At 34.8% G+C, this 15,107-nt stretch overlaps 1 protein-coding gene across 7 annotated transcripts in view; it reads left to right on the top strand.

Moving 5' to 3' along the window:
• Window positions 1-15,107, top strand: part of LOC136043096 (uncharacterized) — a 28,243-nt gene that overhangs the window by 3,514 nt on the left and 9,622 nt on the right. For 4 of the 7 annotated variants that reach the window (XM_065728036.1, XM_065728035.1, XM_065728037.1 and 1 more), the window contains exons 2-3: window positions 4,566-4,674; window positions 11,395-11,632. In XM_065728036.1, the coding sequence (XP_065584108.1) occupies window positions 4,651-4,674; window positions 11,395-11,632 (262 nt within the window). In that variant the 5' untranslated portion in view covers window positions 4,566-4,650. Of the gene's footprint in view, window positions 1-4,565; window positions 4,739-11,394; window positions 11,633-15,107 lie in introns of all 7 variants that reach the window. The other 3 variants (XM_065728042.1, XM_065728041.1, XM_065728040.1) reach the window with 2 other exon arrangements.

Here is a 15,107-nt window from a genome sequence, read left to right as displayed (position 1 = left end):
GGCAAGGTATCTGTAATTCATGCTTACCTTTGTCAAGTTTGACAAAATTGATCAACAAAATCCACTTTTTTCCCAGAATCATATCTGGGCTCTTTATATCTGCTCTCTGAACTTTTAGAAACATGTATAATCTCATATGTAGCATGAAAACAAATTGGCAATCAGACTGAAAAAACACTAGGCCTAAAATAGCCTAATGAAATTCTCAATGTATATAGGCTGTAAAGCATATTTATTTAATCAGACTATCATGGTTTACTTCTATAATTACTCATATATTAGCTCATTCAGAATATATTTTTTTTACAATATTCAGTGAAATAACTTAGGATACTCTGGATATCTTTAGCCTACCCATTGTAACTAGTTTTACAACAGATCAGTCAATAAAAAAGCAACAAATACACATATTATTAGGGCTATTATGTGTCCATTTAGGAGCAGGGGCCTTGTCAGGATAATATCTAGTTATATCGTGTTTGAAGAAGTACAAAATAAGGAATCTTGTACCACTATTGCTATTTTATGTCACATTTTCATACAGTCTAGGGCTATATGTGGGACCATAAGGTGAAGGGAGGTTTGATGAATTACTACAAACACAACTTTAATTGTAAAAAAGAGCATGAAATTAGCAATCTATAAAGTCTTTTTCAGCAAGTCTCTCTCCAGAGACATGCTTCTCTACATATTTACTAGAGAAACATTTTTGGATTGCTACTTTTATGCTTTTTTGTGGTTAAAGTTGTTCTTATGATATATCACAAGCCATCCCTCCCCCTACCCTTTTGTCTTTGTCCTTGTTTGTTATTAACTTTTGAACTTTGAATGAACTCTGTAGTTTGTTATTGTTCTTTGTTCTTGAAGATGTTTTCTCCTTTGTTGCCTATATGTTTTACCTTTCAATCCAACCTCTGCTACTTCAGCCTGTTTGCATGGATATTGTTGTTCATTTGTGAAGATATTGTATGCATTTGTCATGTTTACTATATCTGGGTAATTTCTCTTTTCTTTTAAATTCTTCAATTCTTAATTCAATTATCTTTGATCAACTAAGTATTACTGGTAAACAGGAGGCACACACATTTGACCCTCTTCTTGAATCTATGGTTAATTCTAGTTACAATTATCACACTACTACTGACTATTGTAATAAAATTATTCTCTCACTCTCTTTAAATAGTAGCTTTAATGTATTTTGTTTGAATGTGCATGGGATAAGAGATAAGTGGGATAGTCTGAAATCGTATTTATTGTGTGTTAATTCTTGTCCTTTTGATGTCACAGGCTTAACAAAAACATGGTTATCTGATAGAGAAAATTTAACAGCTGATGATATGCATGGTTATATTGCTGGTCATGTCCCTAGAATAGTAACAAAGTGTTCTGGGGGTATTTCTTTATTTATAAAATCTAATATTAAATTTAATAGGCAATCTGACCTTGAATCTTCGTCTACAATCAGTGGTGTCTAACAGTAAGACAGTTTGTTCTCTTGTCATTGATCTGACAAGACAGTTTGTGTGTGATACTGTTTGTTTGTTTTATAAGCCCCCTCCTTGTCCAACACATCTGTTCTGCAATTTGCTTGATCAGCTTTCTGGTGTGGGGACTTTCTCTAAAAAAACGAATTTGTGTTTTGAAACATTTTAATTGTAGTATTTTAAATGTTGGATCAAGTGATGAATGTGACCATTTTTTTTATGTACTTTCTTCTTCTGGGCTACTTCCTTCAATTTCTTTCCTTCTTGTGTTGACCCTACAAGAAATTCTGCCAGTTTAGCAGATAATATTTTCATTTCTCATTGTCCTATTTTGAAGTTCACTTCTGGTCTAGTTTTCACTGATGTTTCTGATCACTATTTGTGCCTAAAACAGAGATTACTGTGGGTGAGAAATATGAGTCATTTTTTTAGAACTTATACAGAGAAAGACATTTCTAACTTAATGCACAGTCTTCAGAGTAATGATTGATCTAGTGTTCTTGAGCCTAATGATGTTGAATATGCAACTTGCTTATTTTTGTGTTGTATGGAATCTCTGTTGGATAAGCACTTTCCTCTTAGAAAGAGGCCAAGGAATTCTAGGCCCAAATGCCCATAGATTTCTAGAGGTCTGATCAATGCAACACATATGAAGGCGTCTTTGTTCAAGGCTACATGTAAAAGTAAGACACGGGATGATCTTTTGAAGTATAAACATTATAAAAATGTGCTCACTTCTTCAGTTTGCGAAGCAAAAATCTGTATTTTTCACATCAAATTAATGATTGTAAGGGGAATTTGTGCACGGCTCAGACTGCAGTTAATGAAGCTCTTTTCTGCAAGGAACTCAAACAGTCTTCCCCATGTCTTTATAGGAAAAATGATGGACCCATTGTGGACAACAAATCCTTAGCAAGTGCCTTCAATTCGTATTTCACCACACTTCCTTCAGTTCTCATTCCACCTCAGAGTAGAGTACGTTATTTTTCCTTGGCAGAAAAGTCTTTTTTCCTGTCCCCATGTAGTGCTACTGAGATTTCTAGTATTATTTCTCACCTTCCTAGTAGCCATTCGCTTGATAGTTTTGGTTTCAGTAATAATGTCCTTAAAAAAGTTGGTCAGTTTGTTTCTAACCCCATCTCACACATAATTAACCTCTCTCTTTCTTTTGGTATTTTTCCTTATTTATTCAAAGTTGCTACTGTTGTACCTTCGCATAAAAAAGGTAATTCATCTCTATTTTCAAACTATAGACCTATTTCTCTTCATCCCGTCATCTCTAAGGTTTTTGAATAAGTAGTGTATTGTAGATCTTCATTGGTATTTAGTACTAATACAACTGCAGGAAATTCTCTCATAACTAACCATCAGTATGGTTTGGTCCCACTTTCTCTACCTTCTATGATGCAACAGAGTTTGTGCATGTTAATTTGGAGAAGGGCTTGTTTGTTTTGGGTCTGTTGATTGATGTTTCAAAGGCCTTTGATATGGTTGACCACTTTGTTCTTTTGTCTAAAACATCTTTATTTGAAGTGCATGGATTCCCACTAGAATGGTTAAGGTCTTATCTGTCAGGGAGATCTCAGTATATTTTGGTTCTTCTTCTTCTATTTTCCCTATATTGAATGGTGTCCCACAGGGTTCTGTGCTTGGACCACTTTCGTTTTTAATTTACATTAACAATCTTGTTAACGTCTTTATTCCCATGTTCACCCTGTTCTTCTTGCTGATGACAGTAACTTTTTATTGCTGCAGTGGACCAGCCGTCTGCCACTTTCATAGTTTAAGTCTTTTTGATAAAGTAAAGGATTGGTGCTGATCAAATGGTATGGCTCTTAACAGCTGGAAGAGTGCCATTGTCAATTTCATGAGAGACATGCAGAAGCCAATCACCCTGACTTATGGGAACATTATTATACCACAAGCTACTATGGTGAAATTTTTTGGGGTGTATCATGACTGTTTTCTTTCTTTTAAACCGCATATAACTCACACCCGTTCCCTAATCCTCCGCCAGTCTTCAATGTTGCACTGGGTTAACTGATTTCTCCCTCTAGATGTTATGCTTTTATTTTTCCTTACCTTTCTTATTGCTGCTCTATCTGGGATAGTACTAATAAATCTCTTCTCTGCCCACATCAGAGAGCCCAAAATAGAGCAGTGAAGGCTACTCTTCTCCTCCCTCAGCTTTCCCCTTCCTCTGATATTTATAATGATACTGGAATAACTCTGCTGGATTGTATTCTGGGTTAAAGTAATCTTTATTTAGCATGGTCTGCTTTTCTAGGCACACTTCCAACACCTCTGCAACATTTTTTTTAATGAACAGGCTCCGGTAGGTACTCTTCTTTTTTACATAGTTCTTCTCGCAGATTTATTCTACCCAAGCGATCATCTACAGCAGCCCAGAGGTCTCCTGTTTATAAATCAGTTCCATTATGGTACTCAATCCTTCCAGATGTCCCTTTATACCTTTTTTCAAAGGTAGTTTTTGGTCAGGTCTTTCCAGTTTAGTAATTTCTCTCTTTCTCCTTTGTTTTAATTTTCCTTGTTTTTTCTTTTCTTATTGTTTCTCCTTTTTGGGATTTTTGCCCTACTGACATATCTCTCTACTTTTCTTTATGAAATTGTTTCAGGAATCTTCTTAACTTTTAAAGTCCTTGTATACTTGTCTTTTTTTTCTTTCTTTTTTTCTGATGTTCTAATGTAAACTTGGTGTTTCCTGTTTCTCTACTTTCTTGGTTTCTGCCTATTTCTATTATTATAATTACTTCCATTTTTTACTTTATGCTAGTGTTTATTCTCCTTCATCTTTATTTCATGTGTATTGTTTGATTTAGGGTATTATTTATGGTTCTTTTTGTGCTTTATTATTATGTTGTATGGCCAATAACAAGCAAAGCTTTTTGGGCCAAATAACTTATTTACGTTTGTAATAGTGTTTTAATATTAATAAAATGATTGATTGACTGGTGATTGGCAAGGGGTTATAGTTCGTTCTTTAATGTAAATTCTAAAATTTTCGAGTATTTTTCAAAGTTGTAAATTAGAAAAGGTTTTTACCTTATCTATTTCCTTTAGAATGAGCTATTAAAGAGCTCACTACGATGGTCCAGTGACTCGCTATCTGAGGAAAAGAAGTAGAAGAAGAAAAAAACCAAAAAAGATGCCATATATGGAGAATATCATGGTTGTAGCCACTTTTATTGATTTTCAAGCCAGTATATTTGCTTTGTTGTTCAAGCCAAGGGATGGTAAGTTTCCTATATTGGGGTTTTGGACAAGGCGTTTCTGATACTGTATTTTGTTTTTTTTTTATCTAATTCTAGTTTTTGGAGTTAAAGGCTATTTCATTTTTTACTATGGGGCGTGATTGTCTCTTACTAGGTTGCTAGCTACCACTACAACCCCAATAAATCAGTTTTTTTTCAAAAAACTGGATGTAATATCTAGCTTTGTGTTTTGTTAATTGCAAAAACACGCCTATATACCCATTGCTTTCAAAGCGACCCCTCAAACATATCATAGAGAGGTGTTTAAAACCCCTCTCAATGATTTTTCTATGCCCCACTAGCAGTTGGGAAATATAAAGGAAAGATAAGAAAGGGCACAACAGTGTTACCCATGCAAAAAGTGGTTTTCCGTGTTGTTCAAGCCAGAAGACTATAAGTTTATGGCAAAGCATTTTGACCATGACAATTCAAACAGTCTACATTTTTTCGATCAAGCGCCATTTTTTGAGGTTTCATGGTGTTTTTTTTTATTTTCATTATTTTTTTTTTTGTTGCTGTAGGAATCTGAAGATAATAATTTCCTTTAAATGAGAATAGTTCTCTTTAAAAAAAAAGGAAATATCGCTTGATTCTAACAGCTTTTACTCAAAAGCAATAATTATTACATAGAAGACACATCACTCTTTACCATGTAAATACTAAGTGAGTTGAATCTCATTCATATTATTCTGAAGTGACGATGTGTTTCATTTTTTCTTATCAATTCTTTGTCGAAAACCCAAAATTTATATTGTGTGAAAACTACTTTGCACCAACAATTAAGCATTTCGGGATCTTTTAAGTTCAGATGTTTTTTTTTTTCTTCTCTTGTATCTCTTCAGCTTCGACCATAAAGCTCTCTTATGCGAAAGTAGGCAAAAGGGTCAAAGGGACTCAAAAATTAAGAAAATACATAGCTAGGTAATATGGGGGGGGGGTGGATATTTCCTTTCTGGAATGATGGATTGGATAAATGGAGAAAAGAATAAAAAACGAGAGAAGAGACAAAATGAAACGAAAAAAATCGACGAAAAAACTGCCTAAATAACTCATTTGGGTTGTGATTTAGCTGAGGAAATATAATATTCTTAGAATATTAGTTGTTCTTTTGGTGAGCTGTGAACGAAATTCATAAGAAAAATATATTAATTTTCCTCACAAATTTATGTATTTTCTGTTGGTTAACTTAAACATTTGTTGCTTCTTCGTCGCCAGATTTGGTATCTTGTGTTGGCTCTTCAGTTTCTTGTTGTAGGCCTTCTGGCCAATTACTGTTATTCTCTATTTTATCCAGCAGGGCTATATTCTCATCTATCATGATTAGATATTCCTCTGGTTTAAGTTCTCCAAATATTTTGTTATTAAACTTCTCTCCTATCTTAAAAGCGTTAGGAAATTTGTCAAATTGGCTGGCAAACACGTTTACATGGATATGTCGTTCAAGCTGAGCATAAACTGTGTAGCGCTGATCTATATCTGCATTATCTAGTATCCAAGATGCAATATGGGGAGACGGCTGTGCGACCTGACTATAACTGTTTTAAGTAAATTTCATCAATAATGCAGCAGTAGCATTACCAATTCCGGGTTGCAGCGGTAGCTAGTAGTCTAGTTGGAGACGATCACGCCCCATAGTAAAAAATGAAATAGTCCATAACTCCTAGAACTAGAATCAGATAAAAACGAAGTACACTATTAGAAACGCCTTGTCCGAAATCCCTATATAAGAAACTTACCGTCCCTTGGTTTGAACAACAAGGGAAATACATTGGCTTGAAAATCAGCTGTCTATTTTGATGATTAAATCCCCACGAGCATGCCGTCATTCATCAATCCTTACCATGAAAATGTGGTTTTTTCGTAAAAAATTATTTTATATTCAAAAATTGTTTTTGTTAATTACAAAATGTTTCTAAACACAACATTTTTCTTTAAAATAAGCCCCTTAACATCTCTCTATTGTGTTCCAGTGCTCAACAAGCTGTGGGGAAAAACGGAAAGAAAAATAAATCTGCTGTCGATGCGGAATATCGTAGTTCAAGCAATTTTTCTTGATTTTCAAGCCAATATATTTCCCTTGTTGTTCAAGCCAAAAGACTATAAGTTTTCTATACATGGTTTTCGGACAAGGCGATTCTAATACTTCGTCTACTTTGTTTGTTTTTTTTATCTATTTTTAGAGGTTATGGGTTATAACGTTGATTCTATTTTTAGGAGTTATGACCTCTTTCATTTTTACTATAGGGCGTGATCGTCTCTTACTAGTTTGCTAGATACCGCTACAACCCGGTTGAGGTGTGCAGAACATTTATATTACGAACAGGAAAAAGTCGATGGCTTTTTCTTAGTTTAATGGTAAGAAACGAACCTCAGAGAATCAGGTAGCTACATAAGTTAGGTTGCTAGTAATGTATAATACTTCAGTTACCCAATCAGATGATGGGGAGCCATTGGCTCAATTGTATCTCACTCTGTCTTGCATAGTTTAATGGAATGTAACTTAGCCAGTAATGGCTACAGACTTGCAATTGTGTACGTATAACAATCTAGTCATAACCAATATGGTGTTTGGTCATTTAAATGGCTCATGAGTTGACATGACACTCATGTTATGCTAAGACAGCAAACCTTATAGATTATGCCATGGTAAACTGAAGACTGGCAGGATCAATACAAGATACTAGGGTATATAGGAGTGCTTTTATTGATGTTGAAAGTAAAGATCACCATCTAGTAGTGTCTAAGGTTAATTTAAAGCTGAAATTTCGGAAGGGTAACTACCTCCTGGGAAGTCACGATGTTTGTGACTTCAGAATGAGAATTTGAGAGAAACTTTCCAGGAACAATCGAGTACTAAACTTGAGAGTTTAAAGTTTGACAATATGGAAGATGGTTGGAATAATTTTAGAAAAGCAATTTGTGAAATTGCTGATGGTGTCTTAAGGAAAAAAGTTAAGACTGTATCTAGGAATATTAGTGAAAAAGCTTTATGTTTAATAGAGAGGCGGAGGGGTTTATACAAGATTTATATGAGCAATAGATGATATAAAGACAAAAGGAATGTAAAGATAAGTATTAGAATATGAACTAAGGAGGTGTGAAGTGGAGGCCATGGATCTGGAATATGTAGCTAGACGGCATAATAGTAAAACATTGCACTGGCATGTTAATAAATAGAGAGGGAGTAGTCAACCCAGAAATGTCCCAGTTAAAACAGGAACGAGGCCACATTTAGTGATAAGGAAAGAGTTAAAGAGAGATGGGCGGAACATTTTGAGAATGTGCTAAATCGAGATACAGTTTCAGGAAAAGATATAGATGAAAATGAAAAAGTTTGTGATGCCTTCGATGTGAAGCAAGATTTATTTTGTGAGGAAGAATTAGTGACAGTAAAAAAAAAAGTTAAAAATAATAAGGTTGCAGGTGCTGATAGTGGGCTAAACGAGTTTCTTAAATATGATGGCTCCGAGGTTAGAAATAAGTGATTGAAGAGTTTGAATATGAGTTTTGAAAAAAGGGAAGTACCCAACGATTTTAGGAAAAACCTTGATTAAACCACTGTATAAGCGAGGTGATACGAGAAGGTGCTGTAATTTTCGAGGCATTAGTCTGGTCTCTGTAGGTGGCAAATTACTTAGTAATATGGTACTTTATAGACTGAGAGATGCTATAGACACAGTAAGAGAAGAACAGTGCGGTTTTAGAAAATGTAGAGGATTTGTCGACCAAATTTTTACTCTCAGGTTAATAATTGAGAAGTGACTTAGTTGTCAAACACGTTTGGTCCACAGTTTGTTGATTATGAGCAAGCGTTCAATTCCGTTGATAAGAGAGCTATAGCAAAGGTACTATCCTTACGTGGTATACCAGACAAATACATTAAAGTGATTAGTGCTATGTACGAAAATAATGAGGTTAAGGTAGAAAATGAGGTTAGCAGCTGGTTTTGTATTAGATCAGGAGTTACGTAGGGTTGTGTTCTATCCCCCTTTAAAAGGACCAAGTTGATGGACTTTGTCTTAAGGAGCACAGGAAAGGCAATGGGAGACCACGGAATGAAATTTCCTGGACTTAGATTATGCTGATCCTAGATGAAAGTGTGAGCAAAATGAATGAACTTCTAGAGGTTTGCGAGTTCAGGGTCCTAGAATAGATTCGAAAATTGATGTTAAGAAGACTAAGAATAAGTGGAGATGAAAAGGTGATGCTGGGTAACGAAAAGATTGATTAGGTCGGCAGCTTCACTTACCTTGGTAATATTGTTAGTAAAGAAGGTGAGAGCAGTGAAGATGTTAAAAGTAGAATAGCCAAGACTAGGGGTGTTTTTTCTCAATTAAAAAAAGTTTGGAAGAATAGGAAGATAAGTCTGCAAACCAAGTTTAGAATACTGGAAGACATGGTGATGACAGTGGTCTGAAGCATGGGCGCTCTGAAAAGCAGATGAAGATTTACTAGATGTTTTCCAGAAAACCTGGCGAAGTATATTTCTTGGTACCTGGCTGACTGATCGTATTTCAAACAGTAGGCTGTTCAAAAAGTGTGGTTCCAATCCCGCTTTACAGGATTATAATGAAAGAAAGGTTGAGATGGTCAGGGCACGTTCTGCGGATGAAGGATGACAGATTGCCGAAGATTGTCCTTATTGGCCGACCGTCTAGGGCTAAACGGAAAGCAGGTCGTCCTCGTCTGTGGTGGAAGGATGTCATAAAGAATGATTTAAAGGAAATTGGAACTTCTTGGGAAGGGGTAAAGTCGGAGGCTATGAATAGATTGGGATGGAGGAGGAGTGTGCGTAGCTGTGTTGGCCTTAGGTGGCTTGGGGATGCGTTGAGTTGCTAGCAGTAGTAGTAGTAGTCTTCTCTACAGGAACCTTCAAGGTCATCAACAGAGGGAGTAATGACAGTAGTATCAGGAAGACTATTCCAATATGCAATCACTATTGGGAAGGAAGCGGTTTGGGACTCTGGTATCTACCCTCTTCTGGGACAACTTCTTACAATGCCCACTTGTCCAGGGGTATTCATCAAACTGAAATGATTTTTGACAGGATCAGTCAGCATACAAAAGCTTATAAATCATTATGACCATCACCTCTTCAACACCTATACATGAGCATTGGGAGCTTTAGCTTATTCAATTGAGATGGATAGTCAAGATTCTTGCATATGTCAACAACGTTTATTGCCCATCTTTGGACATTCTATTTTCTGCTGATCACCCTTGTTCAAGGGCATTGTAACACACTGGCCAAATTCTAGCAACGGTTGCACTAGACCCTTGCACAGTTTGGTCATAACTTCGGATGATCAGCTGCTTACCATACACTTGATTGTGTCAAAAGTCTTAGATGCTTTGCAGCTGCTGTTTGTGCATGTTTGTTAGGTTTTAGCTCCTCACCAACAACCAACAACGATCCCCAAGTCTCTTCCCTCTGCCAAAGAGTCAATCAATTGTCTTGAATCTTCCCCTCTTATCATCTGGTACTGCCACCTTGTGTTCATTTTCCCAAAGTACATTGACTTGCACTTCAGAATGCTAAATTCGGGTCTTCTTGTATGAAAGCTGTTGTAATTTATGACTCTTCAGAGCCAATAAGCTTTGAATCATCAGCACAAAGGCTTATCTTATTTCTTACAGCTTCTGGAGCATCATTAATAAAAATATTCAAACAATGTTGGACCAATGTTTTTCCCTGCGGCATGCCACTGTCAACTCCTTGGAAAATTCTTACCCATTGTCCTCAAATACCTTAACTCTCTGCTTTCTTTCTGAAAGGAACTACATTACTCATTCTACAACCTCCAGATGGATATCAATAGATATTAGTTTTATTTTCAGGCAGTAATGATAAATTTTATCAGATGCTTAGGCAAAATCTGAAAGGATCGTGTCAACTGGAGTAGTGGGATCTAGCAACTTAGTGATATAGTCATAAGCATCCATAAGATTTATCTCCACTGAGCACCCAGATCTGAAGTCATGATTGCTGTCTACGAGCAGTTTTTTGTCAAAAAAAAATATTTTGTAATTGTGGTATTTGTAATTTTTTCAAGAATATTACAAACAGTTGAGATGATGCTAATGGGTCAGTAATTGGTGGCATGATTCCTACTTTTACCCTTGTGGACAGGTGTAATATTTGCATTTCGCCAATCTTGAGGTACTAAAAGTGGTACTATTAGATCCCTTGTTTTACGCTTTGTTTTGACTTAATAATTATCAATCTGACAATGCAAGATTCTCCTTTGTCCCTAGATTCAAATTGTGTCCTCAAAAGAAGGGATTTTCCCCTAAAATAAAGTAATCTTCTTTGAAATGGAAGCACAGATAGCAGTACAATTTGAAAACCTAGACTAAATAATACTGTACAGCAAGGCTTTATAACAGCCTATCTATGGTTCCAATGAATACTGAATAACACTTTTTTGTTTATTGTGTCTAAACTTACTCCCTTAATATTTTTTTGTTTTGTTTTTTTGTATTGAGGTAAGTCAATGGGATTGTAGCATCTATGGCTCTAGCATTGTATTTTGTTTATTAAGGCTTACTTTTTAATTAAAATAAATAAAGGAATATCTTTAAGCGATGAATACAATTAGAAAGTTACATTGTTTTGAAGTATCCTGTTTTTTTTCTAGATACCAGTGATGAATAATATGGAAGTTCCAGAATTTCAGAGGGAGCACAATTTTGATTTTATAATTCATAACATAATGAAAGAGGCATCTGCAGTTCAAGAAATCAGGGAAGTTAAACAAATGTTCATAAAAGAAATTGCATCCAGAAGAATATTCAGCACTTTAAATACAATTGCTGATCTTCTTAATATCCTAATTATTAGAGATGTAATTAATGAGCATGAAGTAACTGTGTTAGGTAATTTTTTCTTCCTTCTTTTAATTTGGCATAGGAGAGCATAAGGTCTATTATCTAGACTTAAAAAAGAAGCGTTATAAAGAGGCTTTGGGATAATCTAAATTACAGATTTATTCTGTGACAATGAAAATTTGCTTTCTAGGGATCATCCTGATTAAGGTTTTTCCATGGCAATTGATATTTAATGTTCATTTAGAGGATTTTGATTCCAATAACTTATTTCCAGATCAATTTTAGTTCTAAATTTCTAGACTATTTATTTTCAGAATTCTTCTATCCCTAGAAAGAATCTTCAGTTCTGTAAACTGAATAGCTCTTTATGTAAATGGAGTATTCAGTAAAGGATCACTTTGAACCCGCTTCAAGTATATGAGCTCTAATTCTAATGTAAAGTAAACTAACACAATAGAACGTGGATATCCAGTCTTGGGTTTGTAGATAGTTTATAACTTGCAAAACATTTCTTTGAGCTCAAACCACCCTGGTCAGTATTGAAATTTTTTTCTCTATGAAAATATTTATTTAACAAATGAATGGATCATCTATCTGTAGTCCAGCTTCTTCCTGACTCAGCCAAACAGTGAACTAAGTCCTGAGCCAATGCAAAATCAAGCCAAGTCCTGAATCTATGCAGAACAAGCTATATCCAAGTGTAGACATAGGGCAAAAAACTGTTTTTGTTAGTTAGTTTATAGGGCAAAAAAAGCTAAAAGATGAGCAGAATATCAGCAACTAATTGACAGAATTCCTGCAACATGGTTTAAAAACAAATTAAAGTTCTGTTTCACTGCAAAACAAGATAAGTGAGGATTTGGGGCAAAATCTACTTAAATCTCAGCCCAGTGCAAAAGAGGAGCTAGATCGTAATTTGGCGCAAAAAAAGATAAGTTCTAACTTGTTGCTAAGATTAGCTAAGCCATGGTTTAGTGCAAGGTTGAACTGCGTCTGGATTTGATTCAAAAAGTCTTGGTTCTGCACAAAACGTGGTGGATTTTTAACTTGGTTGAAAATGGCCTCAAGTATTTTTGACACAGTGCAAAAACAAGCTAGGTTATTGAGACCTGAACAACCCCAAAATGTTTTTGCAAATGAAGCCTAAACGAACAGAAATAAAAAAAATGTTCAAGTTAAGCTTTTTTATATATGATTATGTTATATAATTACATCAGGCTATATATTAATCCAGTTTTGTTTAGCTAATATGCAACAAAATTTTCATCATTACCATCTGTTTTTTATGTATTTTCCTTTCGCGTGATTGGAAAATCATTTATTGATTGCCAACATAGAATATTATTTCAGTAACCTAAGCATATTTTGTCAGTAAACTAACCAATATTAGTTTTAAAAGTTCCATTTAAGCCTCATTTTTTTATACCATTCAATAAAATGAAATAAAAATAGAAATACTGATAAAGTAAAGTGCTATATTGACATAGCTAATTGATGGTCACAAATTTAATTATTGTAAGAAGTTGTTTTGTTTTTTTCTTTCCTATAAACTTCATTAGTATTGTATTTGTTCAGGTTACTGTTGAAATCAGTAAAAACAGTAAACAGTGAAAACAAAACATCAAACGCATACAGTTGAAAACACATTGTTTTTAATAAAGCATGAATGTCACTAACCTTTTACTGTATGCGGTAGAAATAGCCCCACTCTTATTTGTAATGTTTGCTTTTTGTTTTAAGTATTTCTTTATTCATTTATAAAATTGGCTGTGCTTATTCTTGACGCCTGAAAATTAGCTGATAAAAGACAAAAATTGCTTATTTCTGGTATCGCAAATCAATTCAATGGCAGTGATTTCAGTACTTTTTGTCTTTGTTAGGTTCTTATATAGGGTCTTTAAATAGGTTATCTATGCGGTTCTCTAATACATGTCTACATTTCCTGTATGTTTCAAGCCAATAAGAAAATGATATACATCCAAATTCATTTCAGAATTTGGTATCAGATTTGCTATTTATCATTCAAGGTTTGTTATCTTCATCAAAGTATCCTTGCCTTGGTCTATATACCCTTTGAATTTCAAGTTGACCAGAGGAAAATTAAATACCAGACTTGTTTTTGGGTGTCATGAATTAATACAGCCAAATTTAGTCTAAATTTTTCTTCTGCATTTAGATGTCCACTTGGCTTATGAATGTTATTTTTTTTCAAATTAGAGACCCAATACCTTTAAGCATCATAATATTTCTAGTCTCTCATCCAAAATGATCAAAATCCTGGTTGATTAGAAAATAAAACATTTTACCCCATTTTAGATCCAATCCTGGTTTGGGTCAAAAATTTAAAGCAATTTTGGAATTGCGTTTTTGAAGAAAACAAAGAATTGTTTCCATTAGTGGGTGAATCATTTCTTCTTTGTTCATTGAGGTTCGTGCGGCCTAAGGTATTACCAATATAGGTTTCAGGTGAATCCAAAAAATATTTTCTGGCCCTTTTTCCAACCTATTCTTGGGGAACCAAATGTGCTTTCAAGCTGTTTATTTTGTTCATATTGACCATCTCTTGACCCGAGAACTGACAAATGTGAGTCACAAGCTGATGGGTACTGACAATTTTTTGCCATTTTAAGGGTGCTGGGCCTCCAAACTAATATTGTTTGCATTAAAATCCCCTAACATCCTTCCCCTGCAAAAGTTTGTAGTTCACTTGGTCTTTAAGACGTAAGACGTAAGCCAAGACTTAAAGTACTCATCTTTTTTCTACTAAAATGTGTGCGAACAATAGGCAAATTTTATAATATAAAATCCCCCTGTGAACGAATCCTATTTACGAATTTTCTTAAACTCTTGACCTGCAAAGACCGTTTTTTTATGTCAGAAAAGCCCCAGGAACTCGCCGCGCCAAGCACCAAGCAAACCTTATTTGACCAATATTATACCTCCCAATATTATGATCTTGGTTTGCAGACTTATTTTTTCTATTCTTACAAAAAAATTTCATCCGTTTAAAAATACCTTGAGCCTTGGCTATTCTACTTTCAATATCTTCACTGCTCCCACTGTCCTTACTAACAGTACTGAAAAGGTAACTACCAAGGCAAAACCTCTTAAAGTTCATTCATTTTCCTCACACTTTCATCTAGGATACTTAAATCATCAGCATAATCTAAGTCCAGGAAAGTTTTCTTCCTCATTTTATTCCATGTTCTCCCATTTCCTTCTTGTACTCCTTAAGACTAAGTCCATCAAAATGGTCTATATAAACGAGAATAGAACACAACACTGCTTAACTCCTATATTAATACAAAACCAATAAATAACCTCATTTCCTACCGTAACTGCAGCAGTATTATTCTCGCGTGTAGCATTAATCACTTTAATGTGTTTGTCTGGTATACCATACATTAAATTAACATGAGTAGGGCTCAAAACCCCTATGCTTTCTAAAAGCCAGGACATAATTTGCGCTTTTCTTGGTACTGCAGTGAGTTGTTAGTTTTAGTAGTTGTAGTAGCTGTAGGAG

The sequence above is a fragment of the Artemia franciscana genome, unplaced genomic scaffold, assembly GCF_032884065.1.
Source record: "Artemia franciscana unplaced genomic scaffold, ASM3288406v1 Scaffold_296, whole genome shotgun sequence".
Taxonomy (NCBI): Eukaryota; Metazoa; Arthropoda; class Branchiopoda; order Anostraca; family Artemiidae; genus Artemia; species Artemia franciscana.
This window is presented reverse-complemented; position numbering and strand designations above follow the sequence as displayed.